The sequence below is a fragment of the Triturus cristatus genome, chromosome 6 (genome assembly GCF_964204655.1).
Source record: "Triturus cristatus chromosome 6, aTriCri1.1, whole genome shotgun sequence".
NCBI lineage: Eukaryota > Metazoa > Chordata > Amphibia > Caudata > Salamandridae > Triturus > Triturus cristatus.
This window is the reverse complement of record NC_140589.1, coordinates 557,334,708-557,359,953: the sequence shown is the minus strand read 5'-3', so window position 1 is coordinate 557,359,953 and position 25,246 is coordinate 557,334,708. Positions and strand designations below refer to the sequence as shown.

General features: G+C 44.2%; 1 protein-coding gene across 4 annotated transcripts in view; it reads left to right on the top strand.

Moving 5' to 3' along the window:
• The window catches only part of PHIP (PHIP subunit of CUL4-Ring ligase complex), a 1,862,070-nt gene that overhangs the window by 729,413 nt on the left and 1,107,411 nt on the right, over nucleotides 1–25,246 (top strand). For all 4 annotated transcript variants that reach the window (XM_085610989.1, XM_085610988.1, XM_085610991.1 and 1 more), the window contains exon 19: nucleotides 16,942–17,125. In XM_085610989.1, coding sequence (XP_085467115.1) covers nucleotides 16,942–17,125 — 184 coding nt within the window. The remainder of the gene's footprint in view (nucleotides 1–16,941; nucleotides 17,126–25,246) is intronic.

The following is a 25,246-nucleotide window of genomic DNA, read 5'->3' as shown; positions in this document are numbered from 1 at the left end:
ATCTCATCCTGAGATCTGATTGGCTGTCAGCACTTCATCCAAGAAGTGTTGGCAGCCATCTTGGGACCAATATACATGATAGCACCTCATTAAAAAGCATTGCAGTTAATAGAAGGTTTTAAGACTTTAGTTACATTATAAATCATTTGTTGATGGTACCATACTCATTTTAGGAATTGTGGTATGTTCTAAGGTGATTTTACCATGTGAAAAAGCCTTCTGCTGGGATATCATGATTGAGAGAAAAATATTTTCTCATGCTTTTACCACAGAGGTTTGGAAGGTGATCTATAGGCTAAACTGAGAGCTTATTTTCTGTAAATTCACATTATCTTTCTCAGTCATGTGAGAATGAAGTCTGACATTCTCAGTAAAACATGTACATCCAACAAGGACAGAGACTGTCAGTTGATTCCTTTGTGTTCTACTGCAGCTTCCCAGAGTGTTCCAAAGAACTACTAGAGCGCTAACAGTCCTACTTATGATAAACGTATGGCACACCTGAAGCCATCTTGCTTGGATTAAAGTGGTAACTCTTAAAACATTTAATTTAAAAAGGAACAAAATGAGGGGGTTCATTTTTCCATAAAAAGTATGATTAGTGCTGCAGAAAGAAAAATTAGGGCACATTTTGAGTGACTTCTCAAATCCTCTTCTATTTCATTAAAAAATTCTGACATGCAGACTGAAACATGCACTTTCAATACCAGCAGCAGTTTTCCCTGGTGAGCAGTAGCTTTACTACAGTGATCTAATGAGCAAAAATAGTGCTAACATTCTGAATTTATGGCAAATGTGTGACACATCTGAATGCCTTCTTGATGGAATCAAAGTAAAAAACTGAAAGTATTTCCTACTGAGGAGACTGCAGTAAATGAGGAAATTAGGAAACTTCATAACAAATAAGTCTCCCAAGATGGCCACCAGAGACAAAAGAGCCCAAATGTAGCCCAAATATCACCCAGATGTAGCCCAAGTATAGCCCAATGACAGAATGTCCCAGAATGTTCTTAAAAACAACTAGAGCGCTTACTGTCTTCATTATGACAAAAGTATGGCACACCTGAAGCCATCTTGATTGGAATAAACTGGTAACACTTAAAACATTTAATTTAAAAAGGAACACAATGAGGAGGTTCATTTTGCCATAGAAATTATGATTAATGCTGAAGAAAGAAAATGAGGGCACATTTTGAGTGACTTCTCAAATCCTCTTCTATTTCATTAAAAAATTCTGACATGCAGACTGAAACATGCACTTTTAATACCAGGAGCAGACTTCCATGGTGCAGTAGTTTTACTACAGTGATCTAATGAGCAACTAGAGTGCTAACATTCTGAATTTATGGCAAATGTGTGACATATCTGAATACCTTCTTGATGGAATCAAAGTAAAAAACTGAAAGCATTTCCTACTGAGGAGACTGCAGTACATGAGGAAATTAGGAAACTTCATAACAAATAAATCTCCCAAGATGGCCACCGGAGACAAAAGAGCCCAAATGTAGCCCAAAATCACCCAGATGTAGCCCAAATATAGCCCAATGACAGAAGTGTGCAAAACACTTATTATTTTGTGTTTTTGCAGTGTGCAGACTTGTCAGGTATTGGAGTGCTTTACATGAGCATTGGTTACATCACACAAGAACAAATTCATTTTGGTTGTAGACATGGGGAGACTAAGTGATTTGACCAGAATCACAGAATGTCGAGCTGAAGCAGAAACTTCAACCTGGTTCCCCAGTTGCAAAGTCTGCAGTTCTGGAAGTAACACCACATCCTCTTCCCTAAGTGCAACATTTAATCAAGTGGTCAACTGAATAAAAAACATAAAGATAACAAATAATTTAAAAGTGCTTTGTCGCTATTTGAAAACTCAGAAAATATGTCCTTATTTTAGTCTTTTAGAGCACTAACCATAATTTTGATGCCAATAAGACCCTCTCATATATGTAATTTCTAAAGGAAATGCTCTAGGTATTACAGTTTTGATTACATCAAGATGATGTCAGGCGTTCCACACTTTTGTAATAAATATAGAATGTTAGCAATCTAGTTGTTCATTAGGATACTGTTGAGAGGCAGAGGCCAGGGGCACGGACTCTGAAAATTGAAGGCAGGTAGGAGGGTGCAAAGGCAACAATTTAACCACACTGAGCAGGCAGGAAGGGCCGTGGAAGCACAACAGACTATGGAGGGCAGTGGAAAGGGGGGCAGGGGCAACAAACCAACAATACAGGACTTGCAAGAGAGGCTGTTGGAGGGAAGATCTATTACGGGTCAAGGAAGCTAGGGGCGGTCCCCAGATACCCGGGAGCCACCACAGAACTGAGCAGGAGAGTGAGTCAGGGACAAAAGGGGCACCTTAATTTGAGCCGGGGTGCCTAGGAACGCTTGCTCCAAAAATGAAGAAAACAGACATATGAGACATGGAATTGGAGGCAGAATACAATGGCAGTTTAATGAGAAGATGCAACTTCAAAGAAACCGCAGAATAGAGACATAAAGTACAAAATACAGAATGCAGATAATCATACAGCTGTCATGATATTCTCTGTATCTCAATTAATGTACTGACAGAGAGAGAGAGAAAACACATCTATAAATGCATCATGAGAAACAAGTTACACCAAGGAAAATGTTACCTAGGAACACTCACGTTTACTCTTAGAGCAAGCATTCCTGCAATTACAATACAAAATCTTTTAAATGCAAAAGTAAAGAGAACAATGGTTAAACATAACATGACATTTCATATAGGTAAAATAGAATAAGATACTTCAAGCAAAGCAGAGCAAGACATTTTAAGCAAAGGAAGACAAGAGCTCCCAGCTCTTGGGGAAAACCTGCACTGCCTGTTAACCTACATACAGACGGCGAGGTAGTCCGTCGATATCTGTGGGTGCTCCCTTTTTATATCATTTTGTGGGCTCCTTTGCACGCTACATCTACCTACGTATGCTACCCAAAAGCTTCGTCTGCAGATTTTACCAGACATTTCGTCATTTACCCACTTAATGCTGACAATGGACTGGGTGAAAAGGTCAGTCTCTCAGGCCAATCGCTTATCGTAAGTTCCATAGAGCAAGCAGAAAATAATGGGTATTGTACGGGAATTCAATATATTCATGTATAAAATCTCATCAGTTCTCCTAACTTGACGCTCTGCGGTTGCCACTTCCTTAAAAGCGGGAAACCTGCCCAGGAAGCAAGTACCAGTCCAGGATGCAGCCTACTGTATGTCGACAGCTTCAGGGGGATGTTGAACTTTGATACCGAGCACGGAGCACTCGGGTAGGGTGGGGGCTACTAGTTTGGAGCAGAAGGCCTCGCAGACCTGCCTTCAGACTGCTATACACTAAAATTGCAGAGCTATGGTCAATTTAACAAAGAGGCCTACATATTGAACAGAAGGGCCTACACTGGGGTTTTATGCTGGCTGAGTGGTAAGAATGTCTCAGGATAATTATATAGCAACACAGGACCCGCTGGTCAATTTAATACGGCCTACAAATGCAGCTGGCAGGGCAAGGACAAGGGTCTCATACTTCAGGTGTGGACAGAACGGGCCAGGGGGCCCCTGTGATACAAAATCTACCCTCCTTCAAGGCTGTGGCAATGTAATAGACCATTGTGGGCAGAAGGAAGAGGTAATGGTAGTACAACCATACATGCCAACAGACCCGATTCAGCCAGGAAACGTCCAATGTTTTTAAGCTCAAATGGGCTTTATTTGATCTGTCTCCTGTCTACAATATCCTCTTTTTCAATGTAACTCAAAGGGGAAAATCAATACCCCAGTTTTTTTTCAAAATCTCCCTCTTACCAAGTTCAAAATGTTCGCAAGTATGGTACATTGGATCATGGAAGGAAATGGGATAGGGACATGGACTTGGATAACAGAGGACAGGAGGCACATGGAGAGGTGCACCAAACTGACCCTGCAGGGCAGGCATCAGGGTTTGCAGCAGCACAATACACCACACAGGGCATGCAGGACGGGAGTGCAGCACAACAATCCATAGAAAGCAAGAGGGAGGGGACAGGACCATGCACATGGACAACAAAGAACAGAGGGGCAAGAGGCAATGGTAGCTAGCTGACCATAATGGACAGACAGGAGAGAAAGCTGCAGCATAACAGACCATAAAGGGCAGGAGGGACGGATCAGGGGCATTACAATGGAACAGACAAGCCAGGAGGGAGGGAGTAGGGCTGGGGGCAAGGGGGCAGGGCAGGAGCAGCAAGATAGCCATGGAGGTCAGGCAGGATGGGCACTAGAAGCAAGACACACCATGAAGAGCAACAGTGAGACTGTGATGGCATACACACAGACCATGGAGGGAAGGTGGGAGGGGGTCAGGGGCAGCTAACTGACCACACAGGGAAGGTGGGAGGGGCCATGGCAGCACAGAAGACCATGCATGGCAAGTGGGAGGGTTAGTGGCAGCACAATGGCTATGATGGGCAAGAAGGAGGGTGGAGGGGCATGCACAAAGGACGATGGAGGATAGAAGGGAGGGTCAGGACCTGTGCACAGACAAGAAAGTTCAGGGGAAGGGACCTCACAACAGACCACACGGGGCAGGCAGGAGGAGCAGTTGCAGCACAACAGACCAGGGAGGGCAGAAGGGTGTGGCAGTACAATGGACCATGTAGGACAGGAGGAAGAGGATAGGGGCATGGCATGTGGACAGGCAGGGTGGAGGTGGCAGGGACAGGTTACAGTCATCTGACAATGCTAGGCAGGTGGGAGGGGAGTGGCAGCTCAACAGAACACTCAGAGTAGATAGGAGTGGCAGGTCCATGGGACATGGTGGGCAAAAAGGATGGAGCAGGGGCATGCACAAAGACATCGGAGGGCAGGGGGAAGGAGAATAGGGGCAGCAAGCTAAGCACAGAATTTAAGCAGGAGGTCAATGATGGGGCATAGAATTGGGCAATGGAGGGCAGGAGGAGTGGACTGGTACATCATACTAAATTGAGGGCAGTGGCAGCACATCAGACCATGCATGGCAGGAGGGAGGAGGCTAGTCCATGGATTCACACAACAGAGGATAGGGAGGAAGGGGATGGGGCAGCAAGCTAACTGTTCTGAGAAGGCGGGTATTAGGAACTTTATTGTTTTTAAAACATTGTGTCTGTGCGAACTACTTAAAATATGAACAAGTATGCAGCATAATCTCACTTTTATTCAGGAAGAAGAGGACGTTTGTGACTGTGACTCCGGGCTCACTTGGCAGAAACACCCCCTGACCCTCCACCCCCTATCGCAAAATGTAATGCCTGTGAAAAGGGTAGGTGAACACAGTGTTATATAGAACATAGTCCTGAGAGCACGATTGAAAATGAAAACTAGATATAGTGTATGGTATAAACTATGCACCAAAAAGTGTGATATAAGATGAACCGGGCGTGAAATATAATATGCAATACATTGTGCGCAATGACAGATTCATTGGAGAGTGCGAGATAGCACAGGCACTAGCGCGTGCTATGCGATATGCGCCTTGGAGTGTAATATGCACAGGGCAGTGTTGTGTAACCTAACTAGTCTTTAAAGTTGTAATATAAAATATGTGCTGGGGAGTGTAACGTTGCATATGCACTGTGACAAAGATATGGATCCCAGATTGTAATATGTATGGCATAGCACTGTGCGTTATAACATAGGCATCGAGGAAGGCACGTTAGATGGGGCAATATAACCCGTGCGAAGACAAGTGTGGCATGACATATTCACGGGGTGGTGTTACAGTGCACATGGGCTAGAGAGTGTCATAGCATATGCACTAGCTAGTGGAATACAACACAGAGGTGTGTGGCACTCGGCAGGCAATGGTGGGTGTAACACAGCATTGGGCTCTGTCAGGAGTGCCCTGTGACTCTCAAGTGATGTTCGTCCCCTTTCCAGAGAGTCAAATAAAAAGTATTACACATCCGGATGTGTGTTTTATTAACCGTGAGGGGGGTTTCTTGCATAGTTTTGGTCGAATTTTTGTCGAATCCCCTTTGAATGGCTTGGTGTGCATGTGTATTAAATGTGCCCGTCAATAGCTACCCATGTTTGTATAAATAAACGACAAGGGTGTCTACCGGGATTAGGCACGGTAGGGCATCAGACATGTCAGAGCTTCACTAGTGGTGTAAATACATTCCACGTGGATTCATTGCATGCATAGTCGCCTTTTAATGAATATCACGCAAATCGTCATGGTGATAGGTACGTACGGTTTGTCCAGCATGTCCTAGGTGTGTCTATAAATATATATTTTTTAAAAATAATAAAAAACAGTGGCCGGCCCTGGGGATTGGGGTCAAAAAAATATAATTAGGAGACTGGCCCTGGGGGATGGGGTCATCAGGGCCAATAAATTAGAATAAGAAGGGGAACCAAACAGCCCCCCTTCTTAAAAAACTAAAATAAATAAAAGACTGGCATCGTGCCGTAGGCCATGCCCCCTCCGTGCAGCACTCTGCAAACGCGCCCCCAACAGGCATCTCCAGTATGCGCCAGGGAGCTGCGCTGCAGCCAGGTGTTCTGAGGCCAAGCCCCTTTTTACACCTCTCTGCAACGCAGCTCTGTGGCGCTTACTGGAGGTACCTAGTGGTCTAGTTTGACCCTAGGGACCCTTAGGATTCAAGGGGACTTAATCTCTCAACTTAGAACAGCCACAGGGCGCGTTTACACAGTGGTGAAGGGAGGGACGGGGCCTGAGGTGACGTGTGCAAACACGCACTATGGCACGTTTTAAATTGGGGATATAATTTCCCTTCAATACTGAGGGCCCCTGGGGGCTAACTAGCCCACCAAGTGCTTCCAGTAAGCGCCACTGAGCTGCATTGCAGAGAGGTGGTCCAGGCCGTGCCACTTTTTACACCTCTCTGCAACGCAGCTCTGTGGCACTTACTGGAGGTACCTAGTGGGCTAGTTGGACCCTAGGGACCCTCAGGATTCAAATGAACTTAATCTCCCAACTAAAAATGGACACAGGGCTTGTTTTCACAGTGGTGAAGGGAGGGGACGGGGCCTGAGTTAACGTGTGCAAAAACGCCCTGTGGCCTGTTTTAAGAGGTAGTTTTAATCCCCATGCCCTATTATATACTAGGGGCTTACAGAGGAGGTCATACTAATCACAGGGGGACCCCAACGCATAATGTTCTCTAGTGTATGTAGGTGTTTTCACTGTATTCTAAGTGTCTTTTAACATAGCACTGGCTCTAGGACTGGTTAGTCAGACTCAGTTACCACCAGTATCCGTCTGAAAAAGTTGAGGGTACAGGATGATTTTGCAACAAGGCTTCTTTCTGCTCTTCTTTTTGTTCTTTCTGCACGTTATCCTTCTTCCTGCACTTATCTTCGTATTTGAGGACTTCTGTTGCTTCTTTCTGCACTTCTTTTGTTTCTTTCTGTGCATTTTTTCTTCTTTCTTCACATGTCCTATCTCTGTAGGCATAGTTAGAAATTAGCATTTAAAAAACCTTTGAAATTCACAGAAAAAACCATAGGTTTCAGGCACGTTATAGTTAGGAATTAGCATTTAAAAAACCTCAGAAATTCACTGAAAAAACCATAGGTTTCAGGGGTGTTATAGTTAGCTGGACTTTTCACTTGTACAAAACCATTGAAATTCCCCCGTTATAGTTAGTTCAGCTAACTATAACTCGCGCGCCCGCAATGCACTGCTGATGACGTCACATATTACATCACTCATGACATGGTCAGTGACATCACTCATGACATCACTGATGACATCTCAAATGACATCACTGATGACATCACTGATGACATCATCCAGTGAATGTGTGTTTTTCTGAAAATTAAATATGTTTTATATATGTATATCTCAAGGTCGATGGAAGAATAAATGGGTATATAAGTGTCTAAATGGATGATTTGTTTTTGAAAAATTGATTGTGTAACTGACTGATTAAGTGTATCATAGTGAATACATGGCTTAGTGAGTAATGTTTAAATATGTAAATATCTGTATCAGTCTCTCACTTTGTGTATAAGTGGCTGCATGGGTTGGTGAGAAGCTACATGGGTGTCTATATAGGTTATTAGTTGGTTTTTTGAGTATCAGTCTGAGTGTCTGCATGGTTCGGTGGGGGGTATTACGTAGTGCATAGGTGCATGAATGAGTGACTCACTGTATGTGTTGAACACAGCATGTGTGCAGGACTGTATGGGTGGATGAGTGTGTGTATGGGTGTGTTAGTGAGTGAATGACTGTCTCTATAGTGTCTTTATGAGTAACTACATATGTTTTAAACTAGTATATGTGACTATTGGTGTATATATGTGAGTATATGTGAGAGTGAGAGATTGAAAGAGTTCCTGTATGAATAAGTATGTGTTTCTATAAGTGATTGTTTAAAAGACTAAGTATGTGTAAGTTTCCGTAGAAGTAAGTATGGTGGTGTGTGTATAACTGTATATGCAAGTAAATGTATGTTTGATTCTTTATTAGCATGAGTGACTATGTGTGTGAGTAACTCTATGGATGAGTGGCATTGTGTAACAGGATGTATAGGTGTATGAGTACATATGATGAGTGAGTACATGTATGAGTGACTGTATAGGACTGTTGGTATGTCCATTGTTTTGAAAATTTTAGTCTCTATTTTTGAATGTGTGTATCAAAGGTTATATTAGGGTGAGAGGAGGTCTGCCACTCTATCACAAGGATGATGTCATCAGTGATGTCATCAGTGATGTCATCAGTGATGTCATTTGAGATGTCATCAGTGATGTCATGAGTGATGTCACTGACCATGTCATGAGTGATGTAATATGTGACGTCATCAGCAGTGCATTGCGGGCGCGCGAGTTATAGTTAGCTGAACTAACTATAACGGGGGAATTTCAATGGTTTTGTACAAGTGAAAAGTCCAGCTAACTATAACACCCCTGAAACCTATGGTTTTTTCTGTGAATATATATATATGTGTGTGTATATATATATATATATATATATTCACTGAAAAAAACATAGGTTTCTACACACATGTTATAGTTAGCTGGACATTTCACTCGTAAAAAACCATTGAAATTCCCCCGTTATAGTTAGTTCAGCTAACTATAACTCGCGCGACCGCAATCCACTGCTGATGACGTTGCATATTACATCACTGTATTCACTAAGATACTGTTAATAAGTCAGTTATAAAATTAATTTTACAAAAAAAAATCCATTTAGACACTTATCTACCCATTTATTCTTCCATTAACCTTTAGATATACATATATAAAAAATATTTATTTTTCAGAAAGACACATATTCACTGGATGATGTCATCAGTGATGTCATGAGTAATGTCATGAGTGATGTAATATGTGACGTCATCAGCAGTGGATTGCGGTCGCGCCAGTAGATAGTTATAGTTAGGACCGAGTTCCCATAGGAAATCTGAAAATTCTATTTTGAATAACTTTGGCGCCGGTTGACTTATCTTCGTGAAATTTTCCGCTCAGCTCCGACCCTGAAAGTCTCGGGGTGGTTCGTCAAGCGGGGGCTGAGAAAAAAGACGGGTCCCAAAACACGTTTTCCCCATGCATTTTCCCATAGGACCTTTAGTCGAAGGTACAGCCCGAACGGCTGAACAGAATTACTTGAAATGTGGCAAAGAGGTAGTTCTCAGGTCAGGCATGTGCCTTTTGCTTAAATGGTGTAAATCCGTTCAGTAGTTCCTGAGAAAATCAAAAGTAAAATCACATATATATATGGGCGTAGCCTAACCACACATCTCATCGTGAGATCTGATTGGCTGTCAGCACTTCATCCAAGAAGTGTTGGCAGCCATCTTGGGACCAATATACATGTCAACACCTCATTAAAAAGCATTGCAGTTAATAGAAGGTTTTAAGACTTTAGTTACATTATAAATCATTTGTTGATGGTACCATACTCATTTTAGGAACTGTGGTGTGTTCTAAGGCGATTTTACCATGTGAAAAAGCCTTCTGCTGTGATATCATGACTCATGTTTGAGAGAACTATTTTCTCATGCTTTTCCCACAGAGGTTTGGCAGGTGATCTATAAGCTAACAGAGCGTATATTCTGTAAATTCACATTATCTTTCTCAGTCATGTGAGAATGAAGTCTGACATTCTCAGTAAAACATGTACATCCAACAAGGGCAGAGACTGTCATTTGATTCCTTTGTGTTCTACTGCGGCTTCCCAGAGTGTTCTAAAGAACAACTAGAGCGCTAACAGTTCTACTTATGACAAACGTATGGCACACCTGAAGCCATCTTGGTTGGAATAAAGTGGTAATTCTTAAAACATTTAATTTAAAAAGGAACAACATGAGGGGGTTTATTTTGCCATAGAAAGTATGATTAGTGCTGCAGAAAGAAAAAATAGCGCACATTTTGAGTGACTTCTCAAATCCTCTTCTATTTCACTAAAAAATTCTGACCATGCACTTTGAATACCAGCAGCAGACTTCTCTGGTGAGCAGTAGCTTTACTACAGTGATCTAATGAGCAACTAGAGTGCTACCATTCAGAATGTATGGCAAATGTGTGACATATCTGAATAGCTTCTTGATGGAATCAAAGTAAAAAACTGAAAGCATTTCCTACTGAGGAGACTGCAGTAAATGAGGAAATTAGGAAACTTCATAACAAATAAATCTCCCAAGATGGCCACCAGACACAAAAGAGCCTAAATGCAGCACACATATCACCCAGATGTAGCCCACATGTAGCCCAATGACAGAAGTGTGCAAAACACTTATTTTTTGTCTATTTGCAGTTTTATATAGTGCAGACTTGTCAGGTATTGGAATGCTTTACATGAGCATTGGTTACATCACACAAGATCAAATTCATTTTGGTTGTAGACATGGGGAGATTAAGTGATTTGACGAGAATCACAGAATGTTGAGCTGAAGCAGAAACTCCAACCTGGTTCCCCAGTTGCAAAGTCTGCAGCTCCGGAAGTAACACCACATCCTCTCGCCAAGGTGCAACATTTAATCAAGTGGTCAACTGGATAAAAAAACATAAAGATTACAAATAATTTTAAAGTTCTTTGTCGCTATTTGAAAACTCAGAAAATATGTCCTCATTTTAGTTTTTTAGAGCACTAACCATAATTTTGATGCAAATAAGACCCTCTCATATATGTAATTTCTAAAGGAAATACTCTAGGTATTACAGTTTTGATTACATCAAGATGACGTCAGGCGTTCCACACCTTTGTAATAAATATAGAATGTTAGCAATCTAGTTGTTCATTGGGGTACTGTTGAGAGGCTGAGGCCAGGGGCACGGACTCTGAAAATTGAAGGCAGGTAGGAGAGTGCAGAGGCAACAATTTGACCACACTGGGCAGGCAGGAAGGGCAGTGGCAGCACAACAGACTATGGAGGGCAGTGGAAAGGGGGGCAGGGGCAACAAACCAACAATACAGGACTGGCAAGAGAGGCTGTGGCAATATAATAGACCATTGTGGGCAGAAGGAAGAGGCAGTGGTAGTACAACCATACATGCCAACAGACCCGTTTCAGCCAGGAAACGTCCAATGTTTTTAAGCTCAAATGGGCTTTATTTGATCTGTCTCCTGTCTACAATCTCCTCTTTTTCAATGTAACTCAAAGGGGAAAATCAATACCCCAGTTTTTTTCAAAATCTCCCTCTTACCAAGTTCAAAATGTTCGCAAGTATGGTACATTGAATCATGGTAGGCAGGAGGAATTGGGGTAGGGACATGGACTCGGACAACAAAGGACAGGAGGGACATGGAGAGGTGCACCAAACTGACCCTACAGGGCAGGCATCAGGGTTTGCAGCAGCACAATACACCACACAGCGCATGCGGGACGGGAGTGCAGCACAACAATCCATAGAAAGCAATAGGGAGGGGACAGGACCATGCACATGGACAACAGAGAACAGATGGGAAAGAGGCAATGGTAGCTAGCTGACCATAAAGGACAAAGAGGAGAGAAAGCTGCAGCATAACGGACTATAAAGGGCAGGAGGGACTGATCAGGGGCATTACAGTGGAACAGACAAGCCAGGAGGGAGGGAATAGGGGGTCTGCACATGGAAACAGAGGGCTGGGGTCAAGGTGGCAGGGCAGGACCAGCAAGATGACCATGGAGGTCAGACAGGATGGGCACTAGAAACAAGACACACCATGGAGAGCAACAATGAGACTATGGTGACCTACACACAGACCATGGAGGGAAGGTGGGAGGGGGTCAGGGGCAGCTAGCAGACGACACAGGGAAGGTGGGAGGGGCCATGGCAGCACAGAAGACCATGCATGGCAAGCGGGAGGGTTAGTGGCAGCACAATGGCTATGATGGGCAAGAAGGAGGGTGCAGGGGCATGCACAAAGGACCATGGAGGATAGAAGGGAGGGTCAGGACCTGGGCCCAGACAAGAGAGTACAGGGAAAGGGGCCTCACAACAGACCGCGCGGGGCAGGCAGGAGGAGCAGTTGCAGCACAACAGATCAGGGAGGGCAGAAGGGTGTGGCAGTAAAATGGACCATGGAGGACAGGAGGAAGGGGATAGGGGCATGGCTGTGTAGCCCCCCTTCTTTTTCTAATTTATTGGCCCTGGGGACCCCATCCCCCAGGGCCTGCCCGCATTTTTTTTTTTTAAACAAAAATCGGGAAGGGGGCCGCGTGGCCCCCCTCCCGAAGCCTTAATTTGCCCCGGGGACCGCATCCCCTGGGGCATGGCCCTTTCCTTTTTTTTTTTTTTTTTGTTTCTTGGAGGGGGGCTGCCTTGCCCCCCTCATGTGGCCCCTTTTGGCCCCGGGGACGTTTATAAAAAAAAAATAATAAAAAATTCTAGGAGGGGGGGCCACGTGGCCCCCCTCCCGGGCCACAACTGGCCCCGGGTACCCCATCCCTCGGGGCCTGGCCACCTCGTTGGGGACCATGGGGGTGTCCCCAATCCCCCCACGGTCCCAGCCAGCTCCCCGCCTCCTGCGGGAGCCGGCATTGCTTTTCCACATGGGGAGCAGCTAACATGCTGCTCCCCATGTGGAAAAGCAATCTGCTTTGCTTCATTGAAGGCGAGAGCAGGTTTCCCTGCTCTCGCTTCAATGAAGCAAAGCAGTTTGAAATGGCAGGGTGGGAGCCACGAGGCTCCCGCCCTGCCATTGCAAACAGCAGTGTCTCGGGGGTGAGCACCACGGGACACTGCAGGAACTGACCCTGGGGGGTGGCGGTCCCCAGGGCCATCATTGGCTCCAGGGGGGGGGGGGGCTGGGCGGCCCACCTCCCACTTAATTTAAAGGCCCGGTGGGTGGTGGTCCCCGGGACGTGTGGGTGGAGCTCGAGCCCCACCCCCGTGTTTATTCTGTTTTTTTTTTTTAAAACATGCCCTGGGGGGTGGCGGTCCCCGGGGCTGCGGGGGGGCCATGAGCCCCCCCGCATACATTCATATAAAGCCCCGGGGGTGGTGGTCCCAGGGGCTTGGGGGGGGGCCTTTGAGCCCCCACCACCCATCTATTATAAAGCCCCGGGGGTGGCGGTGCCTGGGGCTGGGGCCCCCCCCATTATAATATACAAATTGCCCCCGGGACTTTGCCCCCCCCGAGGGCTAAATAAAAACGAAGCGCGGGAGCCCACCAGTAGGTGAAATTGAAATATATATGTGGGTGTGTGTGTGTGTGTGTGTGTGTGTGTGTGTGTGTGTGTGTGTGTGTATATACAAATATATATATATATATATATATATATAATTCACTGAAAAAAACATAGGTTTCACGCATGTTATAGTTAGCTGGACATTTCACTCGTAAAAAACCATTGAAATTCCCCCGTTATAGTTAGCTCAGCTAACTCGCGCGACCGCAATCCACTGCTGATGACGTCACATATTACATCACTGTATTCACTAAGATACTGTTAATAAGTCAGTTATACAATTAATTTTACAAAAAAAACCATCCATTTAGACACTTATTTACCCATTTATTCTTCCATTAACCTTTAGATATACATATATAAAAAATATTTATTTTTCAGAAAGACACATATTCACTGGATGTCATCAGTGATGTCATCAGTGATGTCATTTGATATGTCATCAGTGATGTCATAAGTTATGTCACTGACCATGTCATGAGTAATGTAATATGCGACGTCATCAGCAGTGGATTGCGGTTGCGCGAGTTATAGTTAGCTGAACTAACTATAACGGGGGAATTTCAATGGTTTTTTACGAGTGAAATGTCCAGCTAACTATAACGTGTGTGAAACCTATGGTTTTTTAAGTGAATTTGCAAGGTTTTTTAAATGCTAATTTCTAACTATAACGTGTGCGAAACCTATGGTTTTTTTAGTGAATTTGTAAGGTTTTTTAAATGCTAATTTATGTATGTATTATATTTTTTATATATTTTACAATAAACTACCTATGTATTTAGTTATAGATTGACTGTATCCTGTAATATGGAATGGCTCAGCTGTTTTTTTTTTTATTTGGATAAAGTTGAACAGCATAGTTCATATCTTCTATAAACTTCTAAACAGTTTAAAATGTTTTTTTTTTTAAGGGTTTTTCACCGTGCGCGCACCCCGCGATTTTTTGAAAAAAAATAAAATGTTTTTTTCACCCTTCGGGGTCCTTCAGGGACCCCCTGACAAAGGCTAGGGGGTCAGGAACTCTACCCTGCCCCCTTTTCACGTTCTCCACCTTTCTTTTTCACTGTCACACACAAAATGGCGTCCGACACTTCCTGATTTCGACCGATTCGAATGTTGACTGACATCTAACCACCAATCAGAATTAGGCTCGCGGACATTTGGTGCGCGCATATAGATATTTATGTACTTTTAACTGCAATTTTCTCAGGAACTACTGAACAGATTGACACCATATATGCAAAAGGCACATGCCTGACCTGAGGACTACCTCTTTGCCAAATTTCAAGTAATTCTGTTCAGCCGTTCAGGCTGTACCTTCGACTAAAGGTCCTATGGGAAAATACATGGGGAAAACGCGTTTTGGGACCCCCCTTTTTTCTCAGCCCCCGCTTGACGAATCACCCCGAGACTTTCAGGGTAGGAGCTGAGCGGAACGCCCCATTAGTTTTGAAAATTTCACGAAGATAAGTCAACCGGCGCCAAAGTTATTCAAAATAGGATTTTCAGATTTCCTATGGGAACTCGGTCCTAACTATAACTATCTACTGGCGACCGCCAGTAGATAATATATATATGTGTATATGTATGTATGTGTGTATACATATATATATGTATACAAAACAAAAGCACTCGTCTTTGCCCGCTCTCAGATTGAAAGGCACTCACGGGTGTGTTGTAGTAGAATACTTTATTGTGCAGTCCCCCCTGCACTGACAGACACTTTTCGCCTTGCGGCTTTTCCGATGTCAGTTTCCCGTGCATCAAAGAGCAGTATTTCAACGTAGTAAGTCACATGATTATTCAGCGACAAAAATGATGGACTAACATTTCATTACAGTCCTAAAATCATGGCGGCCATCTTAAGGGATGTTTTGAAGAAGCGTTACAATGTTGTACTGCTAAAACATGAATGATAAAGTGCATAGTGCAAAAAGAAAATGTAAAAAACATCTGTTTTTGCAAAAAGGTGAAAAAACAGCAATGGATGTTAATTATACTATAATACATGCTAATTAATATTGACTTTACTTCATATATTTCAGTCATTTAGCAGCATTATTAATTTAACTTTATATTTAGTTACTTCCTTAAATTAGGAGATTTGCTGATGCCCCTATTTGTCACAATTGAGCCCTGAATGGGCGAATGTCAAAGACGTATTTCTGCCACTAGCTCATGCACTCCACTTAACTTCCAGGCTACACTTTCTGAAAACCTGTGATTTTGTTATTGCCTCCACATTAGTCATCCTAGACTCTGTAAACAAAGTAGGCGGCAGGGCCCCCCTCTAGGACCTGGTGAAAGTTTCCACCGGCCAATTCACTAAGGCAAATAATTCTGCCAGCCATGGTTAGACAGCCTCTTCTTCTTCATGAGGAGACCCCTTCACCTTCCAAATTGTTAACAGGGCCCCGTGCACAGTCCAAAATCCATCTCGGTCAGGAGACTTTGTAGAGAACCGCCATCACTGTCACTGCTTGCCTCTTCATATTGACACTTTTTTATTGATTGATGCCTTTTTTAGCTCATAATTGCAGGATAATACTGAGGCTGAGGATATCCAGTATCGAGTGGCACTCCATTGGTACTATTGATGCAAGTAAAGACTTAGAAGCTCAGACATAAGGTTATGCTAGGAAATGGTCCTCCTAAGTGATGCTTCTATTGATTGGTTAATATGAGTCAGCACAAGTGAGGTATAGTCATTAGAAGAATACATTCTTAGTTTTGGAATATCCTGTGTTATGGACATGTATTTTTGGCATTATTCATCGCTGCCCTATTACCTAGTCTCTACTGAAGTTTTAAATGCGTGACGTTTATTTCAATCGGATGGTTTTACTTGTGTTCTCTAATGCATACATAAATTGGGTTAATTGACCCCACCAATAGAATTGGAATCCTTATTGTGCATGCTATGTTACTTTTTGCATTGCTTCACTGATCGGCGTCTGAAACTGCAATGTGCCACCATATGCCAGTGAATCAATATTGTTGCAAAATATGACAGCATGCATTCTGCTGCTTGGGAATAAGGTTCATAGATGTAATTTCTAGGAAGCTGTGACTTACTCAGTGAGAAGTTTACTGTGGACAGTTGTACATTAATTGATATTCGCACTCTAATTTGGTCAGTCAGATTACATTTCAGTCTGTACTGTTTAAGTAGTTTGTGTCTTGGATGGGGGGGCGGGGGGTGTATTGCGACGGGACGGACATCGGAAGCCAAACAGCCAGTATGTGGAATTTGTGATTTTAGTATCCTTAAGTGTTGGTCTTGTATTAAATTGTGGTATTTTGTCTTTTGCACCTTAGGCTCTGTAGTTTCTAACACAGAAGTGCATTCACCTCCAAATATTGGTTTGAGGCGTAGTGGACAAATAGAAGGTGTACGGCAAATGCACAGCAATGCACCAAGGAGTGAAATTGCCACGGAGCATGACCTTGTGGCCTGGAGTAGAAGGGTTGTGGTGCCAGAATTATCTTCCGGTGTAGCTAGGTAAGTAATTATTTAGACCTCATAGGTAGTCGTCAAACTAAAATTAACTTTCAGACACTTTATTTTAAATGCTGTAAGAGTGTACAGAAACAAATAAGATGTCAGTCTATTTTATTCATTTAATTTGAACTCTAAGCAGACAGTAATTTTGAAAATGTTACAGTGATGTTCCAGAGTAGACCCACAATAATGAGTAGGTAGGGAAGAGGGTGATCTAAAAATATTTTTATTTTTCTAAACACATTGATCGCTAAAAGTGGGCCAGAAATGTTTTAGTTGTGTGGACATTTGTCTTTTTCAAAGCAGTCACTCTTGTTATTTTCAAGATGCACTAATCTATGCTAGGCCTGCATTTATTATTTTCAAAATCTAAATATCTGTTCATTAGCCACTGCTCGATCATTTGTAACTAACAATTGCTGCTTCACATGACGTCTCTGTGCGTTTTCTGTTAAATTTTGTATTACAAATATCCCCTTCGCTACTAGGCCTCTGCGCTCACCCCGTGCTAAGCCTGTATTTTTTGGCTATTTGGGGTAGTTCGCACTTAAGCCCCCGTAACCTTTTGTCCACATAAATTATCCATGCAAAATTTGCGGCCTTTTCTTCCAAAACCCTGAGTATTCTAAAGGTACCCAGGGTTTGCGGAGGGGACAAAGGGTTTGTGGTGCTGAAATTGCCATCTCCACAGCTTTCAGAGACTGGCACACTTTGTCAGAAAACCAAAATTTTCTACACAGTTTTGGCATTTTACTGGAACATAGCCTATTTTTACTCTTTTTGTGCTTTCAATCTTCTTCTAGTTAGTTGTAGAAATAGGTGTGAAAACAATAATGGATCCTGCAAAGCTATACATTTCAGAAACCTAGGCGAAATTCTGATTTTTATCAAGGGGTCATTTGGGTTGATCCTTAAAGGTTTTCCTATAGAAACTAAAGAAATATTGCAATTGAGATAAAAAAAAGCAGCTGTTTGTGCCAACGTTTTTACCTGTAACTTCTTCTAAGTATGGCAGATTTTTTAAAAGAACATACCGCTACGTTCGCTCGACCTTTCTGGGTGTGGTGATATATAGGACTTGATAGTCCCTGAGGTACCCAGAGCCAGTAACTGAGTTGCGCCTTGCAATGGGTTTTTATTGTGTTAGGGGTATATAGCAATTCATTTGGTAAAATATTAAGAGTGAGAAATAGGTATCAAGGACACCTATGTAGTTCCGAAATGGGAACAAAATATAGAGTTTAGAAGCAGTAGTTCATCTCCGAAATTGAGGGGACCCATACTAGCATGTGAATTAGAGGACTTTTTTTTGTCTTACATTTGGAAGGTAGAAATGTATAGAAAGTGAATAGGTAATAACTCTTGTTGAAAAATTCAGTGTTCCCCCTATATATATATAGGACTTGATAGTCCCTGAGGTACCCAGAGCCAATAACTGAGTTGCGCCTTGCAATGGGTTTTTATTGTGTTAGGGGTATAAAGCAATTCATTTGGTAAAATATTAAGAGTGAGAAATAGGTATCAAGGACACCTATGTAGTTCCGAAATGGGAACAAAATATAGAGTTTAGAAGCAGTAGCTCATCTCCGAAATTGAGGGGACCCATACTAGCATGTGAATTAGAGGACTTTTTTTTGTCTTACATTTGGAAGGTAGAAATGTATAGAAAGTGAATAGGTAATAACACTTGTTGAAAAATTCAGTGTTCCCCCTAAGTCTCCCGATAAAAATAGTACCTCACTTATGTGGGTAGGCCTAGTGCCTGTGACAGGAAAGGCCCTAAACGTAACATGGACATACCACGTTTTTCTAGTGAAGACTGACCCTATTTTCGCAATGTTCCTAGCTGTGTATTTTGGACCCTATGTCAGCCGGCACATGCGGAACCCTAGCAAACCTGTACATTTTTTAAAATTAGACATCCTGGGGAATCCAGGATGGGCTGGCTTGTGTGGCTCTCACCAGGTTCTATTACCCAGAATCCCTTGCAGACCTCAAGCTTTGTAAAAAAAAAAAAAAACATTCTTCACATTTCTGTGATGGAAAGTTCTGGAAACTGAAGGAAGCCACAAACTTCCACCCACCCAGCATTCCCCCAAGTCTCCTGATAGAAATGGTGCCTCACTTGTATGGGTAGGCTTAATGCATGTGACAGGAAACAGCCCAAAATTCAACATGGGCACATTATATTTTACCAGTAAAAACGGACCCTGATTGCTGAAACGATTGTAGATGTTAATCAACCATAATGTGAAATTCACTTTGAAGGGTTCTAGATCAAGACCCACTATATCGGTTGATTCAATATTTAACCTGCGAAGATTGCAAGCCAAACTTGTCTTGACCCAGATGAGTAATCTACCAGCGGGACGGCCTACAGGCGATGGTCTAGCTTGAACACTGAAATTGGCAAAACCGACCCTGTGGATTGGTTCAACCACCCAAGGTTCCTGGGACAAGAAATGTGACACCGATCCACAAACTTACCCCAATTTGAATCACTCAATTTGGACCTTAACCCTTCGACATTCCACAAGATCTCTTTAAAATGTTGGCCAACAGATCTAATTTCATGGATGAAGGCCCTCTGTTACATTATTCCCTTCTAGGTTGGGTCCATGTCCTTGGTGTAATTGAGACCTAGGTGGCCTCACTTGTGGGGTGGTGGTGAAGCTGTTATTTCTACAGGAACTGTCCTTCTATAGGCAATAAGTTGATTCTTTGTTAGGCTTCTCCTAACAGTCATCGGCACTCATCTGAAGTCAGTCTAAGCTATTAAGATCTGTTAGTTGTTGAAACCTATTACGCATTGCTATTGCATAGTTCTGTTGACCCCTGTGCGTGTTCTGAATTGCACAACCACTATCCGGTATTATTGCATAAGTGAACATAAGGTGTCTATAGAACTACCCCAAAGGCTTAATGCCATTTACTTGGCCTGTGCCCTCCCAGCACAGCTTAGCACTGCATTTAATCAATTGTTCAGCAAGAGCAGGGAATCCTTCTAACAAATAAAATGTCTTGAAAACTAGAATTTGTAAAATCAGTATCGAGTCCTAGCCAATGACAAACTTTATTTTTCAGTTCACCCGTAGAATCGGTTCTATTAGCACACAGATGTGGGACATTAATTAAAATTGCCACATAAGGGCAGCACTCAGGGGAAAGATCCAGCATCACCTGGTTGAGGTAGGCTTTTGTTCGGTCATCAACTTTACTGGATTCCCCTTTCACTACCTCTTTGTTGGCCCAGTCTTCATGGCCCTGGCTCTCTTTTTGTTAAATTTGCCTGCTATATTGGTACTACCTTTTGCTGCCCCCTGACCGGGCCTCTCCCACCCCAGTGACACAAACCCTTTTACGAATAGTAAAGGGGAGGGAACAGCACTAAGAGACTAAGCACTTGATTGAGGGTTCCTTCCGGGCGGGCTGGATGCAGTCAAGATGTGCATCTGGGCAATGGCGCACAGAGACACTTCGCAGTCAGAGGCTGGCACCTTGTAGCAACAAATCTGGATCTGCGGGTCCACTGCTGAGGTGGGTTTCTGGAGTCCTGAAGTCCCTCATCTGGTGCTGGCTCGCTGTAAAGTTGGAGTCTACCTGGACATGTGTTTGTAGGTTTTGGCAGCAAGGGATCCAGTACCTCGTGTATCTGTGCCTTTTTTCTCCGGTGGGTCCTGGGTCCTCATGACTTGTTGCCGAAGCTGAACTGACCCTCCAAAGTTAGGTGTACCATTGGCAGGCTTTCGGGAATGTTGGTTGGGCTTGGGAGCTGTGCGACGCTGGACCAGACTTTGTTGGTTTTGGTGCCTTCGTCTGCAGGAAGATAGTACCTCTGTCACAAGGGAGTTCCTTGGCAATTTGCGAAGTGCTGATGACCCACCGAGGTTTGTGGAGGCCACCCTGTAACAAGATGAGTTGGGGGATGGCGAGTGTCAAGTTCTGAGGCGATAGGCAGCAGTTTGCACCCAAAGTCCACCACAAAGTCTGCAGTTCTTGGTCCAAAAGCATTTCTTCGTTCATGGTCTTCTTGTGTCCGTGGAATCTAAGTTCAGGGTCTGGGGGTGCCCTTTAAATACTACATTTAGGGCTGTTTACAAGGGAGTGACAGGTAGTGGTCAATGGGCGCTTTACCTGGGCTGTGTACAACCTCTGTATGCTGCACCTCTCCGCCAACACCTGAGGGGTAAGTTTGGCAGGGGAGGTGGCACACCACCTACTCTTACTTCGTTGTTCTGCCTGGCTTCCCTCCTAAAGGGGAGACGAAAGCATGGGGGCCCTGCTCCTTCTATCAGGAGAGGCTGGGGTTGCATTTCAAAGGTGGAAAGGCCTTTTGAAGCTTCCTGCCACAGATGGCTCTTCTTGACCGAGCGAAGAGGGAGGGGGATGTTAACACCTCCCCCCTGGCCAGCAATTTTTCTCTCCTTTGAGCGCGGACGTGATCACCCCATGAGGTCAGATCTTTGCCTGTTGGTGACAGGTTGGCTTCGACCAGTTGATGGCCACACTAAGGGGTTGGTAGGTTTCAGGGGAGCCCTCTAAGGGGTCCTGTCTGTGCACTTATTAGTAACCAAACATCCCATAGTACAGAGAAGCAATCATGGAGCTGGGGAACTCGTAAAGACTACTCTCCAGCCCAGGTACTACTTATGGCTTACCTGTTTACTTACAGTACCCATGAATCTGCATGTATACTGTAGGGCATATCTGCTCATGCAGTTATGTCCACACAGGAGATATAGTGCACCTTGCCTTACGGCTAGAAGGCCTACCAGAGGGGTATTTACCTATATCCTGTGTAGTGTCTGTGGGCATGGCACACAGGAATGTGTGCCATGTCGACTCATTGGGTTTGTCTGCACCAAGGCACACAGTCTGCAGTGGCATGTGCATGGCCCTGGTGAGGCCACCTCAAGGTGACTAAATTCGTGCTGCTACCCTTGGGGTCCCTGTTAGAAAGTGGCTCTGTATATACTGTTCCCAAATAGGTACAGTGTGTACAGAGTTCACAGTCCCCTGGGCTTTTGCAGAGGTTAAAGTTATATATAACCTTACTCTCTAAAGTGGTAGCTTGGTCGAGCAGTAAGGCAGTATCAGAGGACAGTGTAAAGCATGTGTTGCACACACTGTCAGCAAATGGTCTCACACACTCAAGAACTGAACTCTAGGCCAATGGTTTGTATAAAAAAATATATGGTTGTTTTATTTTAGAACCAACAATAGGTATCAAAATATACTTTCTCAGAATAAGATGCTTTAGTTAAATACTTTTGCAATATCCAATTGACTTTTGTAGGTAATAGTTACAGGTTGTTGCAATAGGCAACACAATTTCAAACACAATAACACATTGAGCTCAATGGGAACTTTGTTATATGCAATTAATTACTTTCAAGATTACTTTTCTAACTCTAGGACTGAATCCTAGATTTAGTCCTGGGACAGTTCTTGGAAACAAGTGAGTAAATTCGGTTAAGTTACTGTTGTGATTTTTAAGCAATATTTTGCTATTTTAAAAGTTGACAAACTTTTTATGATCAAATTACCAATGTTATCCTATGGAAGGAAATTCACTTAGCAGGTAAGTGGGCTTATGGGTACTTTTTCTAGGTCAGTGTTGGATCCTGGATCCAGCACTAGGGTAACACCTGTGAGCAGTTGAGAAACTGTGTTTAAGTTGTACAGGCGATTTTTAAGGAATAGTTATAAGTTTGCAAAATCGACACTTAGAAGAAATTTCACAGAAAAACAGTCAATGGTTTCCTATGGAAGAAAATTCAAGTTACGGGTAAAGTATGTTCTCGTTACTTTTGTAATCCAGTGCTGGGCTCAGTACTGGGGCATCTATCTGGAACAGGTAAGTAATTACGTGTTCGAGGCATATGAGCTGCAGATTACACACTTTTGCATAGATCGCCATCTGGTGTTGGGCCCGGATGTTTGCAGTTTGTTTTTCCTCTTGGAAAGTCTTTGGAAGTCCCGAGGTCGGCGACTCCTCCTTTGGATCGTATTGCGCATGGGCTTCGGCTCCATCCTCAGATTGTTTTTTTCAGCCATCAGGCTCGGATGTAATCTTCGCTCTCCGGTTCCGAACATTTCCAGTTCGACGATCGAAGCGGAATCCTCACCTCACATCGCGGTATTATTTCGATCGCGATCTCCTCAAATCAACGCACCTTCTCATCGACAAATCTTCGGTTCCAGTCGTCGACGGCGGCCTTCGGGCCTACCCAAGCTCCGGTCCCGGCTAATGGAAAGAACTCCATTCAAGAAGTGCTCTCAATGTGGGTCCAAATTCACCCACACCGATCTTCATGAGGTATGCAACCTCTGCCTCTCTCCTGAACACGAGGCTCGAGACTGTCCGGCCTGTAAGTCTTTCCGATCGAAAAAGACTATTCGGGACCGAAGAACCCGAAGAAACATGGCACACTCCTCGACCTCCGTTCCAGTCGGCATCTTCGGAGACAACATCGAAGATCCGGGACAGCAGCGCACCGAAGAGGACCTCGTCAGTGCTTCCGAGGCCGACGACTCAGATGTGGAAGACATCACCCAGGCGCAGAGGGTCGTGAGTACTATACCCCCCCCCCCCCCCCCCCTCCACAGCGGCGCCAACACCCAAAAAGGCTTCGGTCACGCCTCCGGGCCTAAGCAAGACCAGAGACACTGCTTCACACACCCCACCTTCGGGCCCGGTGAAGAAGCCAACTAAGCCTTCCGGCAGCTCTGGCTCGAGCCAGCCTGCCAGCGGTGCCGAGAAACACACTTCGGCACCGAAAAAGAAACCAGCCTCTACCTCGACACCAAGCTCCGCACCAAAGCCCTCGGGGTCGAAACCCAACGCTTCCGTACTGACGCCATCTTCGGTACCGACCAAACCCCATAAGGCCCTCGGCACCAACACTTCCAAGCCGAAGCCCGTCTCGGCGCGATCAAGAAATCGGAGGTTCCCAAGCCCAGTGCTAAGCAAACTGGCACGCAGAAGCCTAAAAAGTCATCGGCCCCGAAAACTTAGGCGCCGACGGACCAACCATTGTCACAGGAACTATTTACACCGGATCCCTTACAAAAAACTCTCACCAGGGATCCAAAAACTGGACCTCTGGCGCACTCTTCCAAAAAGAGACAATTGGACAAACCAGCTCCACCTCCAAAGAGGAAGGACTCTGCTACCTCTCCTTTCAGAATACTTTCCCCACCTCCCCCACCTCCTCCACCTCCTCCACCTCCACCTCTCCACCTCCGCCTTCTCCACCCCCACCTCATCGCTCTCCAACCCCGTCTCCAGACGATGATGATCAGGGGGACCCATATCACGATATAGGGGATGTGCCCCAAGACCCCACCCCTACAGGATCCCCAGACCCATGGGACGACTGCAATAACCCAGATATTCCCGACGTCCCACAAGATGACCTTTACCCTTCCAGGCCATCTCCACAGGAAGACTCATTAGGGTTCCACCATCTACTTCAAAGGGCGGCACACTATCACGGGGTAGAGTTGCACACTGACCCAGTGGAGGAGGATTTCCTCCTCGACACATTTGATACCACAGATAGGTCTACATCCATACTACCTATGCTTAAGGGGGTGGTAAAGCATGCGCTAGAGGTTTTTAAGGACCCAGTCAGGGCCAGGGTCATTAACCCACGCATAGAAATAAAATACAAAGCTGCCCCCACAGATCCCGCCTATATCAAAGGGCCAGCGCCACTAGATTCCCTAGTGGTTTCCACTGCACGAAAAAGATCAAATTGTCAGGCGAAGCACCACCACCTGATAAAGAGTCAAAGCTACTGGACGCATCAGGAAAGCGCACTGCGTCACAGGCAGCCAATATATGGCGTATCGCCAAAACCCAAGCGCTATTGGCCAGATACGATAGGGCACATTATGATGAATTGGAAAACATAATGCACCACCTCCCTGAAAGATATAAAACTAGGGCCAATGAATTAATTCAAGAGGGTAAGACAATCACTAACCTCTCTATACGCTGTGCCTTAGATGCAGCAGACACAGCCTCCAGGGCCATTATTACTAGCGTCCTCCTCCGTCGCCATGCTTGGCTAAGAATATCAGGATTTAAACCAGAGGTACAAGCCTCCATCCTGA